The sequence below is a fragment of the Brassica oleracea genome, chromosome C3 (genome assembly GCF_000695525.1).
Source record: "Brassica oleracea var. oleracea cultivar TO1000 chromosome C3, BOL, whole genome shotgun sequence".
Lineage (NCBI taxonomy): Eukaryota > Viridiplantae > Streptophyta > Magnoliopsida > Brassicales > Brassicaceae > Brassica > Brassica oleracea.
The window spans coordinates 3,360,596-3,375,417 of record NC_027750.1 but is presented as its reverse complement, the minus strand read 5'-3'; the positions used below and the strand labels follow the sequence as shown (position 1 = coordinate 3,375,417).

The 14,822-nt window shown below is 35.3% G+C and overlaps 4 protein-coding genes and 1 long non-coding RNA gene across 5 annotated transcripts; 3 read left to right on the top strand and 2 right to left on the bottom strand.

The window, feature by feature from the left end:
- The first annotated feature begins 2,260 nt into the window (after positions 1-2,260).
- On the top strand, positions 2,261-5,075 carry LOC106329120 (E3 ubiquitin-protein ligase RGLG2). The gene is made up of 9 exons (XM_013767712.1): positions 2,261-2,402; positions 2,845-3,219; positions 3,307-3,391; positions 3,477-3,909; positions 3,989-4,094; positions 4,164-4,291; positions 4,364-4,562; positions 4,637-4,693; positions 4,785-5,075. The coding sequence occupies exons 2-9, from the start codon at positions 2,893-2,895 to the stop codon at positions 4,863-4,865; spliced, it is 1,416 nt and encodes a 471-aa protein (XP_013623166.1). The 5' UTR covers positions 2,261-2,402; positions 2,845-2,892; the 3' UTR covers positions 4,866-5,075.
- Positions 5,076-5,688: 613 nt separating this feature from the next.
- LOC106333456 (classical arabinogalactan protein 6-like) lies at positions 5,689-6,367 on the top strand. Its single transcript, XM_013771899.1, has one exon. It carries the CDS (start codon positions 5,806-5,808, stop codon positions 6,232-6,234), a length of 429 nt encoding a protein of 142 aa, XP_013627353.1. The 5' UTR covers positions 5,689-5,805; the 3' UTR covers positions 6,235-6,367.
- Positions 6,368-8,397: 2,030 nt separating this feature from the next.
- On the bottom strand, positions 8,398-10,240 carry LOC106332479. Its single transcript, XR_001268100.1, has 3 exons — positions 10,064-10,240; positions 8,953-9,039; positions 8,398-8,823 (listed from the first exon to the last, which is right to left on the bottom strand). It is a non-coding gene; the product is annotated as an uncharacterized LOC106332479 (long non-coding RNA).
- Positions 10,241-10,777: 537 nt separating this feature from the next.
- On the top strand, positions 10,778-12,480 carry LOC106332478 (zinc finger protein CONSTANS-LIKE 6-like). The gene is made up of 3 exons (XM_013770936.1): positions 10,778-11,486; positions 11,762-11,947; positions 12,159-12,480. Exons 1-3 carry the CDS (start codon positions 10,869-10,871, stop codon positions 12,186-12,188), a joined length of 834 nt encoding a protein of 277 aa, XP_013626390.1. The 5' UTR covers positions 10,778-10,868; the 3' UTR covers positions 12,189-12,480.
- Positions 12,481-12,736: 256 nt separating this feature from the next.
- On the bottom strand, positions 12,737-13,848 carry LOC106332719 (BAG family molecular chaperone regulator 2-like). The gene is made up of 2 exons (XM_013771205.1): positions 13,492-13,848; positions 12,737-13,214 (listed from the first exon to the last, which is right to left on the bottom strand). Exons 1-2 carry the CDS (start codon positions 13,763-13,765, stop codon positions 12,997-12,999), a joined length of 492 nt encoding a protein of 163 aa, XP_013626659.1. The 5' UTR covers positions 13,766-13,848; the 3' UTR covers positions 12,737-12,996.
- Positions 13,849-14,822: the final 974 nt, after the last annotated feature.

Here is a 14,822-nt window from a genome sequence, read left to right as displayed (position 1 = left end):
TAACTTCAAAACTCACTTAGATCCCACCAAAATTAAAACACTCCAAAATCTACTAAAATCCTTAATTCAATACATCCTCCTAATGATTTGATGATAGCAACAAAAATGAAAACACAACAGAGAAGAAAGTGAAATTGCTTTCGAGCAAAAAGGGGCAAGCAACTTTTTTTTAAAGGCGAACTCTGCAAGATTCAGTCCGCCATTGAAGCTCCTTCACTCTCTTATTCATCTTCTTCCTCAAGTTAAAAGTATACACTTTATCTTCTCTATCACACTCCTCGATCGAAAAACAGGTCATTTGTGTTAATATTGTTTCTACAGAATGTCGGTAGATTCAGCCTCTGAACATTATGTTTTGGTTCGTCTTTTAATCTGATTAGAACTAATTAGAACGGTCGTAGTTTCGTCTAAATCTGGGGTTAGACTAGAGTATGTGCGGCAAGTTTGGACTTTATCTCAATCTAGAAAAACACTTAATCACGTCATTATTGTTTTGACCAGTCTTATGAGGAAACTTACATGGCGTGTTTGAAACTCTCCTTTCTTTATATAGAACACCACCAATCTTCGATTTTTTTTTAAAAAAGAAGCTATTTTGTAAGCGGTTAGAAACTTCTAACTTCAACATCTTTCCCCAAAGATCAAAGCTTTCACCTTTTGTTCTTACCAATAATCTCCACCAAGTTTCATGAATATGCTAATCTTTCTGAATCTTTTGTTCTGTAGGTTACTAAACTGACTTGAGAGGGTTTTGATTTGAATCAAAAGGGTTCGGGGACAGGGAATTTAAAATGAGATGAAAATATCACAAGTCTACTTAATATCCTATTCCAATGCATATTGGTTGCTTGATATCATATCTAACTTAAAATAAATCTCTACAAACAGACCTGAAATATTCAAAATCTACACTAAAGTGCTGAGCAAATATATATGTAAGTGAATGCAATAACAAAGTGATGTAGCGGAAGCTACGATAACTACAAAGATCCTATTTAGTCTAAGAATACCTAAGATCGATGTCTTCTTCAATTCGTAAAGATCACCAATGATCTACCAAAAACAAGGAACAAAGAGAGAACTCTCAATTTTATTAATCAAATCATAAACTGAATACAAACTTAAGCCTAGACGGTTATATATAATAAAACCGTAAGACCCTAAAACAATAAAGAAAATTATCCAAATAACAAATAAAATAAATAATAAATATTTGGAAATATCTCAAATATTAATCTGCATCATTCACTTCGGGTTGGAAAAGATTCGTCTTCGAATTTTAACTATGGTCGTTATGAAACTTAGCATCCTTGATCTTCACGTAAACAAACAAAAAAGGGAAATATAGAACAAATTATGAATTGGTTGAGTTGAAGTTATGGGCGCCTTCGTGCACGAAGACGTCTTGCGGTACTTTATATTTGATAAAGTGTGCATAGTCATCATCATAAGTATCGTAAACCGGATCTCCAGTAATCTCTATGTAAACAGTTTCTTCACTTTGAAAAAAACAAATTCGCCATGATTCCATAATCGAGTTTTGATGAAGAAACAAAAAACACCAACTCTGATACCACCTGATGTAGCGGAAGTTACGATAACACAATAATCATATTTAATATGAAAATTTCTAAAATCAAAGTCTTCTTGATTCGTTGAGAACTCTCAAATTCTAACCGTAACAAAGAAAATAAAGGTTTCAAACCTTTTTTTTTTTATTAATCAATACACTGAATACAAACGTAAGTCTAGATGGTTATATATATATAAAAACATAAAATTCCTAAAACAATAACGATAATTATCTAAAATAAACTATAAATATTTAAAATATTTGTAAATATCTATCTACGTCACAAAGAATAGCACTGAAGCATATATGTAAGAAACATGTTCGTCGGGAGAGCCAAATGAAAGACACTGCACAAGCAAAGGTACCTGCACATGCATAGCATTGACCAAAATACTAGTGGAGAATAATTCGAAAGTCAATTTTTTTTTCAATTTTATAAGGTGAATATATCCTCCCGTATTAACCTCGAAAGAGCAACGAATTTGACTGTACCACGAAAGAGAGATAAATATCACAGGGTTACCACGTGGACAGAAACTTCTACCAACCATCCATTTTTCCACTAAATAAATATTGTTTTAATTAACTTCTAATTATCACAAACCAAATATAATAGGATTAGCGTGCTTGACAAAAGAAAAGTGATTATTCTCTTAATGATTTGATGATAGCAACAAAAAAACAAAAACACAACAGAGAAGAAAGTGAAATTGCTTTCGAGCAAAAGCAACTTTTTTTTCTTTTTTCTTTTAAGGCGAACTCTGCAAGATTCAATCCGCCATTGAAGCTCGTTCACTCTTTTATTCATCTTCTTCCTCTCAAGTTAAAGGTAGACACTTTATCCTCTCTATCACACTCCTCGATCAAAAATAGGCATTTGTGTTAATACTGTTTCAACAGAATGTCGGTAGATTCAGCCTCTGAACATTATGTTTTGGTTTCTGTCTTTTAATCTGATTAGTACTAATTAGAACGGTCGTAGTTTCGTCTAAATCTGGGGTTAGACATAGAGTATGTGCAGCAAAGTTTGGACTTTATCTCAATCTAGAAAAACACTTAATCGCGTCATTATTGTTTTGCCCAGTCTTATGAGGAAACTTACGTGTTTGAATCTCTCCTTTCTTTATATAGAACACCACACCAATTTCGTAAGCGGTTAGAAACTTCAACATCTATCCCCAAAGATCAAAGCTTTTCACCTTTTGTGTTTACCAACAATCTCCACCAAGTTTCATGAATATACTAATCTGTCTGAATCTTTTGTTTTGTAGGTTACTAAACTGACTTGAGAGGGTTTTGATTTGAATCAAAAGGGTTTGATGGGGACAGGGAACTCAAAGGAAAGCTGGAGACAGGAGTCTTCTTCATCATCGTTTAGGTCAGCTTCAGCTTCATCAGCATCACCGTCTTCATCTTCATGGGCTTCTCATCAAAGCTATCCTCAGTACGGTCCAGAAAGCTATAACTATCCTCCTACACCTTCATATGCTCCTCCTCCACCTCCTGAGTATGCTCAGCCTCCTCCTGCACCTTCTTATAGCACTCAGCCTTATTCTCAGCCGCCTTCTTATAGTCATGGCAATGATAAAAAGAGACTGGAGCGGAAGTATTCTAAAATTTCTGATGATTACTCCTCTTTGGAGCAGGTAAGCTGAATCTTGATGATTAGAAGTAGATTCTTGTGTGGTTAACAGAAAAAAAATAGCTTCACGTTATTGTTCTTTTTCATTTAGGTGACAGAGGCTCTTGCACGTGCTGGTCTAGAATCTTCAAATCTCATTGTTGGTATTGATTTCACTAAGAGCAACGAGTGGACAGGTCAGTGAGATTCAAGATTCTGTCTATAGTGTAATGCATCACATTCAAAAGCAATTTTTTATTGTGTTGTTGTTGTTGATAACAGGGGCCAGGTCTTTCAATAGGAAAAGCTTACATTTCATAGGCAATAATCCCAACCCTTATGAACAAGCGATAACTATCATAGGAAGAACCTTAGCCGCATTTGACGAGGACAACTTGATTCCATGTTACGGTTTTGGAGATGCGTCAACACATGATCAAGATGTGTTTAGTTTCAATCCAGAGGATAGGTTCTGTAATGGGTTTGAGGAAGTTCTTGGTCGGTATAAAGAGATCGTGCCTCAGCTTAAGCTCGCAGGGCCAACTTCGTTTGCTCCGATTATCGATATGGCTATGACCATTGTTGAGCAGAGTGGTGGACAGTACCACGTCTTAGTGATAATAGCAGATGGGCAGGTTACAAGAAGTGTTGACACTGAGAATGGACAGTTAAGTCCACAAGAGCAGAAGACTGTGGAAGCTATCGTGCAAGCGAGGTTTGAACATTGTCTGATCTTTGAAAGTATCTCTCTTTGTTAGCTGATTATATGCTTTTATTTTTTTTCTATGGTTTAGTAAGCTTCCTCTATCAATAGTCTTAGTGGGGGTTGGGGATGGACCATGGGATATGATGAGGGAGTTTGACGATAATATTCCATCCAGAGCTTTTGATAACTTCCAAGTAAGTTATCTTTTGAGCTAAAACCATCAAAGATATTTTTGATGTTCTGATATGATGTTCTGTTTCTAGTTTGTGAACTTCACAGAGATCATGTCAAAGAACAAAGCTCAGTCCTTGAAGGAAACAGAGTTTGCACTTTCTGCTCTCATGGAGATTCCTCAACAGTACAAGGCGACGTTAGAGCTTAACCTTTTAGGGTAAATCCCCAAACATAATCTTTATCAGCTTGGCTTCAATCTAGTTCTCAACTTTTTTCTTGCTCGTTGCAGAAGAAGAAATGGGAATATCCAGGAACGATTCCCTCTTCCACCTCCAATGCATGGTGGAGGATCATCCTACAACAACAAGCCAAAGGCTAATCGTGTTCCAAGTTTCAAACCGAGTGTGCCTCCTTATCCAACTGAAAGCTATCCCGTAAGGTCTAGTCCTGCACCACCACCAGCTACAACCTCTGCTTCTGAAAACCAGGTATGTATCAAAATCTGTTTTGAAATGTTGTTTAGAAAGTTTTGAAACTTCATGTTCTTGGTTCTTTGTAACAGCTATGTCCGATTTGTCTGAGCAATCCTAAAGACATGGCCTTTGGTTGTGGCCATCAGGTAAACTTTAAGAACACAGTTTTAAACTTCTTATTATTTTACTAACTCGATTGAAACATGGAACTAACTTGGTTTCTGTTCTGGATGCAAGACTTGTTGCGAGTGTGGACCGGATCTTGAAATGTGTCCGATTTGCCGTGCACCGATCCAGACAAGAATAAAGCTCTACTAACAAGCAAGCAGGCCAAGATGGACTACACTTCTCTCTCGTGTTAGTTTTGTTCGTTGATTTACTTTTCTAACTTGATCTTGTTCCAAAATCTTTTGTCTTCTTTGCTTGGAACTAAAATGTTGCTATCAATGCTTGATCCTTTGTCCGTTTTTCAGTTCTTTTGATGATTTTTTTCTAATAAATTTGAGTCCTGAAATTGGGTATACACCAGTAGTAGATACCATTTACCTACTCCCTTCCTTTTTAGCTAAATATGAAAATGTAATGTTGTTTGTTTTCTCTATATTAACTTGGCCAACAATACAAACAAAATGATAGAATCAAAGAGATGTTCTGTTTTGTAACTCTGTCAAAACATTAACAAGTGTCTTTGAATCCCTAAGCTGCAGAAGACTTCACCATGCGGGACTTTCTATGTGTTACCAATTCAGTGTGTGTGTGTCAGTGTGTGTGTGAGACTTATATTTATCTCGGTGCAGCTAAAGTATTGGATATTATTAATTCGGGTTGGTTCAACAGCACAATAAACTCTTGAAGATCAAAAGCCTAAAATGTATTTTTGTGGTCCAATTCTTATTTTCTAAATACAATCAAACAAACGTCATAATCTGAGTTGCTTATATTAGTATATTTAATAAATAGTTTGTGTGGATAATTTTTAAACAAGAGAATTGGTTTGTGTTTTTTTTAGAAACTATTTTTGGTCAGATCATTTTAATATAATTTATAAAAATAGATTACAAGCTTCATTTCTCCTCTAATCCATCAATTTTCCTAAATTTTCTCATCTTCCAAAACATTTAAATTGACTTCCCCCATGTCTTATTCTTGCATCCTAGAGCTTTTGCAGTAAGAAAAAAAAAAACAAGTTAAAATAAAAAATACTGCTCTAGCTTTTGGAATATATTCCTTTTAAATCTCAATAAAAAAACCTATAAAAATGGCACGTCAATTTGTCACATTGGCCCTATTGGCTTTAACCGTGGCCACCGTTTTCGCTGCTGACGCTCCCTCAGCCTCTCCCCAAAAATCTCCATCACCCACCACTGCCCCAACCAAGGCTCCCACCACCCCAACCAAAGCTCCGGCCGCCGCACCTAAGTCAACCTCAGCTTCTTCACCCAAAGCATCTTCCCCTGCTGCAGAAGGACCCGCTGCTGAGGATGACTACTCCGCGGCTAGTCCCAGTGATTCTGGCGAGGCACCCACCGACTCTGCTGCCTCTCCTCCGGCTCCCACACCCGATAGCACATCCGCCGATGGACCAAGTGAGGCAGAGGCACCAAGTAGCAGCGCCGTGACCACCGTCAAGCTCTCTGTTGCCGGCACTATCATCACCGCCGTTAGCTTCCTTTTCTTTTCTCTCTAAGTTAAAAGGAGTTCAAGTTTTGTTTCAAGGGATTACCATACAATTTTTTGAGATGAGGCCGTAAATGTATACGTTTATAAATCGAGGTTTATTGGAGTTAATAAAAACTTAACTATCTATATGGAATTTTGTTAATAAAATTAAATGTTGCGGAAATGGTCTTCCGTCGCTTAACTATACATTGATATTTTTTAATACAGAAGAAAAAGTGTTAAAAAGACAATTAGTCAGTGTAGATGGGACCCTTACAATTGCTCTTTTTCCACGTATGTTTTGCTCTGATTGGTTCCCCTACTCTCTCTGACATGCTTTATTGTTTCCTCTTCAGCATTTTCTTCTTGCCAACGTCAGGTCTCTTTAAATGGCTCATTTGTAACTCCAGTGTCTGTCCACGTTATAATTTCACGGTTTCACCTGTAATAATACTAGTCAAATCTAACAACTAGTTACTAGTATTTTGCTCGAAAAAATAATAATCTAACAACTAGTATTAACCAGAATTTTCGAAAGTAGTTTCACAAAATAACATAAAGAAAAATTGCTTTTGAAAATGGCATCTTTTAAAATATCCTTGAGAATATCCTGTATATAATTTTAAAAATTATATTTCTTATATATATGTTATTGACTTCTTGCTCAAGTTAATTCATACAAGATTGCTATGTCCAGTTTTTCTTTTTATGTGAAAAATAAATATAACTTATATATGTTATATGAACTTGAACTTTGATGCGACATCCTAAAAATGTTTACTATTCTAACACATTAAAATAGTATTTAACCATGAACTTTATATTTACTAGAGTACACCGTGATTTAACAAGATAACCATGATTTTGCAAAGTGTAGCCCCAATCTCCTAAAGTACTTAAGTTTGTATAAACTAATTACTGTTCGTGTAACCTTACATAATTGCAGCCTAAAGCAAAGGTAAAGATAAAATAAGTATATAAATCTTTTATTTCACGTGAATGCTATAAAAAAAAAAGAAAACTGGAGTACATGCGAAAGATGTCATCAAATGACAGCAATGGTTCAGGATGCTACTGTACTACAAAATCACTTCGTGCCATTGCTGTCGATGGAAGGAAATTTAAGATGAACACAAGTTAAAAAAAAAAAATAATAATAATTCCCATTTACGAAATATATTTGTTGGTGCCTCCAAAAATATCTAACCTTTTATATATGGGTTTTCTGCAAAAAAACCCTCAATGTGGTTTTTTTTTGCAAATTGCGCCAAGGCGCGGGTAACGATCCCTAGTAACATGAATGACAAAAGGGGCTCGGTAAACCACAACCAAACGGATAAAAACAAAAAAAAATACTCTATTCATTATTTTAATGTGCTAGCTTAAAATAATGGGTTTTCTGCAAAAAAAACCTCAATGTGGTTTTTTTTTGCAAATTAATCCGCGAACTCAAAAACCCACAGGTCAACCCTCCAAGTGCCAGTCAAACCGCAATATAACCCTCGGCCATATTTATGTGTATTTGACTGTGTATAATTTTAACATTTTTTCAATACTAGGTCATTTTGGCGCTAATTTTTTAATGAAAAAAATTTGTTGAACTCCACCTTCATTGTGCATTTACGCAAACTCCCATGTCTGAGAAAAACAAGGTCATTTCGTTTTAGAAATCTATATAATTGCGTTTGTTAAGTAAACAAATATATTTGTTGGCCGAGATGGTTATATAGCATGCACATGGTATTTAAGGTTCAAATTTCAAACCACGAGTTCAACAAATTTTTTTCATTAAAAAATTAGCGCCAAAAGTAATAACAAATTATTTGTTGGAAGTTTTGTTTACTTTAGTTACATACCGCTTTATATCAAATAATTTAATCAAAAAATTAATATGAGCGAAACGTAACTAAACAAAAAAAAATTTAAATATAATGTAACCACTAATAATCTAGAAATCAAGATGAACCAAACAAATATACATGTTGATTGAAATTTGCTTTTCTTTTCATCGATAGTGAATCTATCCTGTAATTTTTGTGTTGGATTTGTATTGAATGAAAGCCTATAACTCATATCTCATCAAACGTTCCGGTCTCAGTTTTTATTACATAGTACCATCAAAAACTTTGTTAAACATATATAGATCACATAATTAAATGAAATAAAATAATCAAAGAATATGTTAGCTTTATATTACAAATCCCCAAAAAGGCACAATACACAGAATCTTTCTCAACGAATATTGAACTTCTCCTGGACTGTCACACCTTCATGGACACATGTCCTTTCACAACATGATAAGTGTTCTCCTTATAACATGCTTGTCTATATAAAACGCCTGAAAACTATCTCAGGAGAACAACTATTAGCATTGATGTTATAAAATCGTAGCTTCTTTCCAGTCTCAATCAGAACTCCACAAGAATGGTTTCCATCATTTTATTTTTCCGAGTCCTCACTGGTTCTTGTATCATAGAACAGCTCACGGACATTGTTATCTTCTTCCTATTTTCCGGGCCCTTGGCTCTGCATCTTCCCACTTCTATTCAAAACAGTTTTGAGGCTTAGACTCATCTTTGCAACTCTCTACCGAGTTTCCAACCGTCATGACCTTTGTCTGAAAATTGAAAAACCCTTCATCTTAAAATTACAACGAACATCAAAAACGCCTTTAAAGCTACAACGTAAAAAACAGTTAAAAGATTTAACAACTAAGAATACTTGAAATCGAAATAATTAATCTTACCTGCTATCCTTTTAAGAGAGTAAATCTTGCATAAAGAGAATTCAATACACCAGAGCTATATCTTTAAGCACCAGTCAGGAAAACAATCTACATGTGTAAAGGAAAAATTTATATCAAGTTGATTCACAGAAAAAGAAACTGAGAACAAAAATGAAGAGGAGACAAGTATCACTGTATAAGGTAACTTCATTCTAGAGGATGGAATACAAAGTTAATCTAATATATATCAATATATGACTCTCAAAGTAGATAGAGACGCGAGATCCATATGACTTAGATAGAAGAGTTGTTCAATGAAGAAATGGGACATGAAGATTGTGATGTGACGGAAACAAACCAAGCTTTGAGGGAAAAATATTTTATCTATGCTTAGATACATAACATAATTTTGGGCAGTCACGCACATGTGAACGATTCTTTCCTCAAGTCCAAACACAAATCATCATGAAGTCTAATTAAACAAAGCCTTAATAAAATAGAAAAAGATGCATCAACCGCTACCGTGACCACTTAGCATCATTTTACTAATTTGGAGAAAAAGCCATATTTATAGTATTAAGGAGAGAAAAAGGATAAAGATTGAAACTTGAAACTTTATTTGCGAAGCTTTTGTTCAAAACAATCATCAGTCTCTTTTTTCACAGGAATATAATAAACAATTGGAATTTGCAGGACATGAGAATCTGGGACTCTGAAATCCAAAAAAAAAATCTAGAACTAATGATTTAATGGTTAGAAAGGTAGACTGCAAAATGATGAGTTGTGGCTAAGACGCCCTACGGGTGAATATATATACTGAATAAAATATCTAATGAAGGCAGAGAAGATGAATGGATGAGCAAATAGTGAGCTGCTTGGATTGAATGAAGTCATCAAGAGCAATCACTTAACTGAAATATAATGGTAACGTCGTCCAAGGTGCACATATGGTGGTCTATGGCGAAAAAGTAAAAGCGTTACGTAGTCGGAGACGCAAACTCCATATGACTTAGATAGAAGATAAAACCAAAGACATAGTCTTCGTGGGGAGAAAACGTAATTGAATTCCAAGAGAGGACTCGTAATCTATGTAAGAATCTATAAAAACGAAGACAGAGCTCGCCGGACTTACCTTCTCATCCAGGAAAAACATATTAGGGATCCCGTATAACTGTGGCTATTCATCGCAGAGAAGGGACCGTTTTATAGTTGAGAGTCTCAAGCGGCTACCATTGATGATAATGATGATGTTTAATTCAGAGAGAGTGGGATGAGTAGTGGGTAAGCAATAAATGATGAGACTGAAAGAAGAAACATACGACGTTAAAACTTACAGAGTCTCTCCTTTGACTTTCAAAGAGACGAAGAGTGAGTGGAGGAGCCAAATCCTGATAGCAGGAGCTAGAAACCCTAAAGAAGATGGGCCAGTTGGTAAGAGCCCACAGAAAAATAAAAATTAGTAGCCCAAAAAGTTTTGAAAAAAACTCTCAGTGATCACGTAAAGAGGAGAGGACAGGTGTCACAAATTGCCCCATGCTAGATGGTGATGTGGAGGAAGGAGGAGAGAGACGACTCTCCTTTATTGTATAAGATAAATGCTGTGTGGTATCTAAAAATTAAAAACAAAGTGCTCTCTCGAAAAGTTGAAAAAAACTTGGAGTTACTCATAGTTAATCAAAAGTCAAGTCTACTCAACATTACTCCCTCCCTACACATCCAAACACAATCCAAAATTACAATACCTTTATCCAATGATTGATCGACACGCGTCAAGGTACAATCACGGTCAGCTTTCTTTTACCCTCACCTACATACTAGAGAGAGAAATAGAAAGGAATGAGAAACACAGTTAGAGAGAGCTCTGTGACAAACTCAGTCCGGTCGGCGATGAGAAACAGAGTACGATAACATCTAATAGGATCAAGAAGACGAAACACATGGAATCAACTTCCATATACAAGTCTCCTTCAAATCTCGAAACGTCTCGTACTCGTAAGCTCAGAAAGAACACGAAAAAGCTCAAATTTCTCAGCCTCAAGCTCGAACTCACGAAACAGAGCAAGACGAAAGGAGCTGATACGACGCCGTCTAAGGAGAAGAAAAGAGCGGAGACTGTGGGAGAAGAGAAAGAAGAAGAGCTTGCAGCTTACCTCTTTAACTCCGCCAACGACAGTACATTCTCTTCGATCAACGATCTCCTCCCTTCCTCCTCCTCGGCCGTCCGGTTAGACTGCGACGGAGAAAAGAACCTGTCTCCGTACGATAGGCAGGAGCACGTGTCGTCTTCTTCTTCTTCTTCGCTTCTAAGGACGGCGATGAAGAAAGGAGCGAGCGAGGAGGGAGAGACGACGGAGGAGCGGTGGGTGAGTTATTCGGAGGTGATGAGTCGGAGCGGAACTCCACGGTGTTGCGGCGGAGATGGAAACGACGGACGGTCCTCGCTGGCTTTGAAGCTTGATTATGAGCAGATCATGGAGGCTTGGTTGGATAAAGGGACTCTTTATGTCGACGGAGAACCGCCGCAGACGGTGCCGGACTTGCATGCTTCCGCTGACGTAAGTAAACATCTCTTTTGGTTATTTATTATATATCGTAATCAAAGGTTAACGTAACTAATTACCGGTGAAATATTAATGAGATCATGGGTACTTTCTTGAAACTGTAATAATGACAAACTAACTTTTTGACAAGTTGTCACAGTATTATCGCGTTGACTAGAAATAAATAAATGTAACGGGAAAGTAACAGTATGGTTTTTTTTATCGTTGTTATTAGTTAAGCTGGTTCAAAGATTTGATACTAGGCAAGTGTGTATTTGATGATGGTTTAGGTGTTTACAAGCGGCGGAGAGGCATTATGGGCGGTGCCGGAGATGGAGACAATGGAGAGGTTATGGAGAGTGCATAGAGAAGCTAGTTTGCTTCGGTATAAAGAGAAACGGCAAAGCCTCCTTTTCTCTAAGCGGATTCGATACCAAGTTCGTAAGCTCAACGCTGAGAAACGTCCTCGTATTAAAGTAAGCTCACCTTCTTTTCTTTTCAACAATTTACATACGTACACTACTGGATAATTAGTCTGTATTTAATTTTGGGTTATGAACGCGATGGCTGTACTAATACAAACTATTAGGCTATAATAAGTAATTGACTGAACTCACTGAGAACAAGAACTGGTTTGATGCGTGGAACTGCTGGTTCTAATTATGGTTTTGGTTCGTCTCTTTTCAGGGCCGGTTTGTGAAGAGAGATGATTTATAGACCACTAAAAACTGGTGGTTTGGACTTGCGGGTTGTTGGACAAACTACTAGTCTTTTCGAAATAACCAAGCAGCGGATGTTTGGTAGTATAATATTAGAGACGGTAGGGCCGAACCGGAGAATACCGAGATATGAAAGGTGTTGGTCTGTATAGGGGTATTGACCAGCTCGGTTATGCAGAAGTTTCGGTTTGTTTGCCCGTTTTAGTTCTATTATCATAGAAAACTTTTAACTAATCTTGTACCAAATCATCTGAACGAATAATAATAATGAAAGTGGATATTAACGTTTAGAGATAATGGAGTGCATCATATTTCTTGTGTTATCGTTTTCAGCATGTAACTAAATATCTCATACTAAGTAAATAAAACAAACTAAGAGTATGAAACTTTCTGAAAACCTTAAAATATACTCCATCTGTTCCTAAATATAAGATTTTTTAGATAAAACACACTTATTAAGAAAATTACTTTTTATCTAAAAAGTATCATTAAAAATTATTCAACCAATTACAAAATAGAACTATTAAATTTGATTGATTACACAATTTTTGATAAATTTAAAGTTACATAAAAATACGAGAACATCCTACATATTGGAACATAAAAACTATTCTAAACATCCTATATTTAGGAACACATGGAGTATTACATGCAAACATTAATTTTACAAATTCAATATAGAAATTTATATAATAGTATAGTGCATTATGCATGACAATCCTATCAAGCAACTATTTCTTGGCTGATTTTATATTTTACCTAGAAGTACTTAACAAGCAACTAATTTGACAAATTTGTTTAGTTGTTTATACGATTATAGTGAGACAAGAAGCGGAAATGTTGTTACGATCAAGAAGCTTTTTCTCTTTGAAGGCAGGATCTTCTAACAACAACACCTTGTCTTTTTCTCCAACACCAACCATGTGTAGATATTCATCATCCTCTCTTTCTTTCCCTTTGAATAATAGCCTTTGTTGTTTTGGCTCTAGACCAGTGAGCAGTGATAGTACCATCTTAAGTTCTCCTGTAAATCCATAAGTATAAATTAGTTAAATATCATGAATATTTGTATGATCGATAATTTTTCATAAGAAAAATAAATTTGACATTCTAGTTTAGATTTTCATCTTTTAGAATGGTTTTCTAGTTTTTGAAATAAGAGAAATGCCATCGTTCCAAATTTTTTTTTTTTTGATTTTAATAAAGGATAGCTTTTGCGAACTTGCATATATTAATCCAAAATTTTAACAAATTCTGTAATTCAACCAAATTATAAATAAGTTGAGAGATGAGAAATTGACCAAAAGTGGAGGTTGCTTCAATGGATAGATCATGAAAAGTAGCAAAAGTAGAGACTCTAATGGAGATCAAGTCATCACCAATGCTCTCTTGTCTTTTTTGAACAAGCATACCTCCTGGTCTAAGTTCCCATTTGATTTCATTATTGCAGCAGCTAATATTGTTGTTGCTATTACCCAATCCCTTTTGTTGCTGATCTTGTTGTGTGCCTTTGTTGTTGGTTCTTTTACCAAAACCAAATCTAATCCCAAATCTCTTAGACTTGAACTTCATCATCTCTTTCTACTTAGATTTCTGGTGTTTTCTTTTTAATATTTTCTTCTGTTTTCTCTCGAGCTTTGGGATACATAAACATGGAAACATTTAGGTAGTTTTTATAGGAGACAAGAGGTTAAGAAAAGGACAAACCCACATACATGCTTGCATGTGCAAGCTGCCTTTTGCAATTTACAAGTCTTCCTCTTTTAATAATGCTTGTAAAGTAATAATGTGGAGTCACTTAATATACAATAAGAAAAGCCATGAATATGTGCCGACAAAGGATAAATCAGATTTAAATATGATTAATCGAGTTTGTTAAGAGAAGAGCTTCAGGCACATGGGCGATGGTTCGACTGATAATAAACAATGGTTCCTTGATTGAAGGATCGAACACGAAAAAAATGCAAGCAAAAACAATCAAAACTATAGGATTGTTAATTAGTTATAAGTTATTATGGGTAGGCTGTATTTTATTTAAATTTTTCGGGGACCGACCTTGTTGTATTAAAATTTATCTCAGTTTGACGAATTAATTTCATAATTTGCTTTTTTGTTTGTCAATACTATTTATATATTGAATGTACAAAAGATGGTCATAGATGATAAAAGAAAAACATAGAAAAAGTGGCGATGATAGTTGTTTAATCATATAGCTAATCAAGTAAAACGGACAGTAGTTTAACTTGTTCTGTAGTCCCAATCAAGGTGATTACGATTCTCGGGTGAACTTGAATCTTGGTGTAAACATCCCATGTGGTAGGACCAATTTGGAAAATTAATAATGCATGAAAACTTTTGAAATAACGACAAATTCACAAATTATAAAAGATAACTTATTGATTAGCTCAGAGTTATAAAGTACAAGAAAAGTGTTATTGTTGGGTTCACCCCCTAGGTTCAATAGGATTTCATTATTTCAAATTCGATATTTTTTAAAAAAGTAAACAAAATATTATCAAGTTATATTATATTTAAAAAAAACAAAAAAAAATAGCACTTACAGAAAAAAGAATTAAAAAAAAATTTTTTAACGTCGTCAGCAAAACACTAAACCCTAAATCCTAATCCCTAA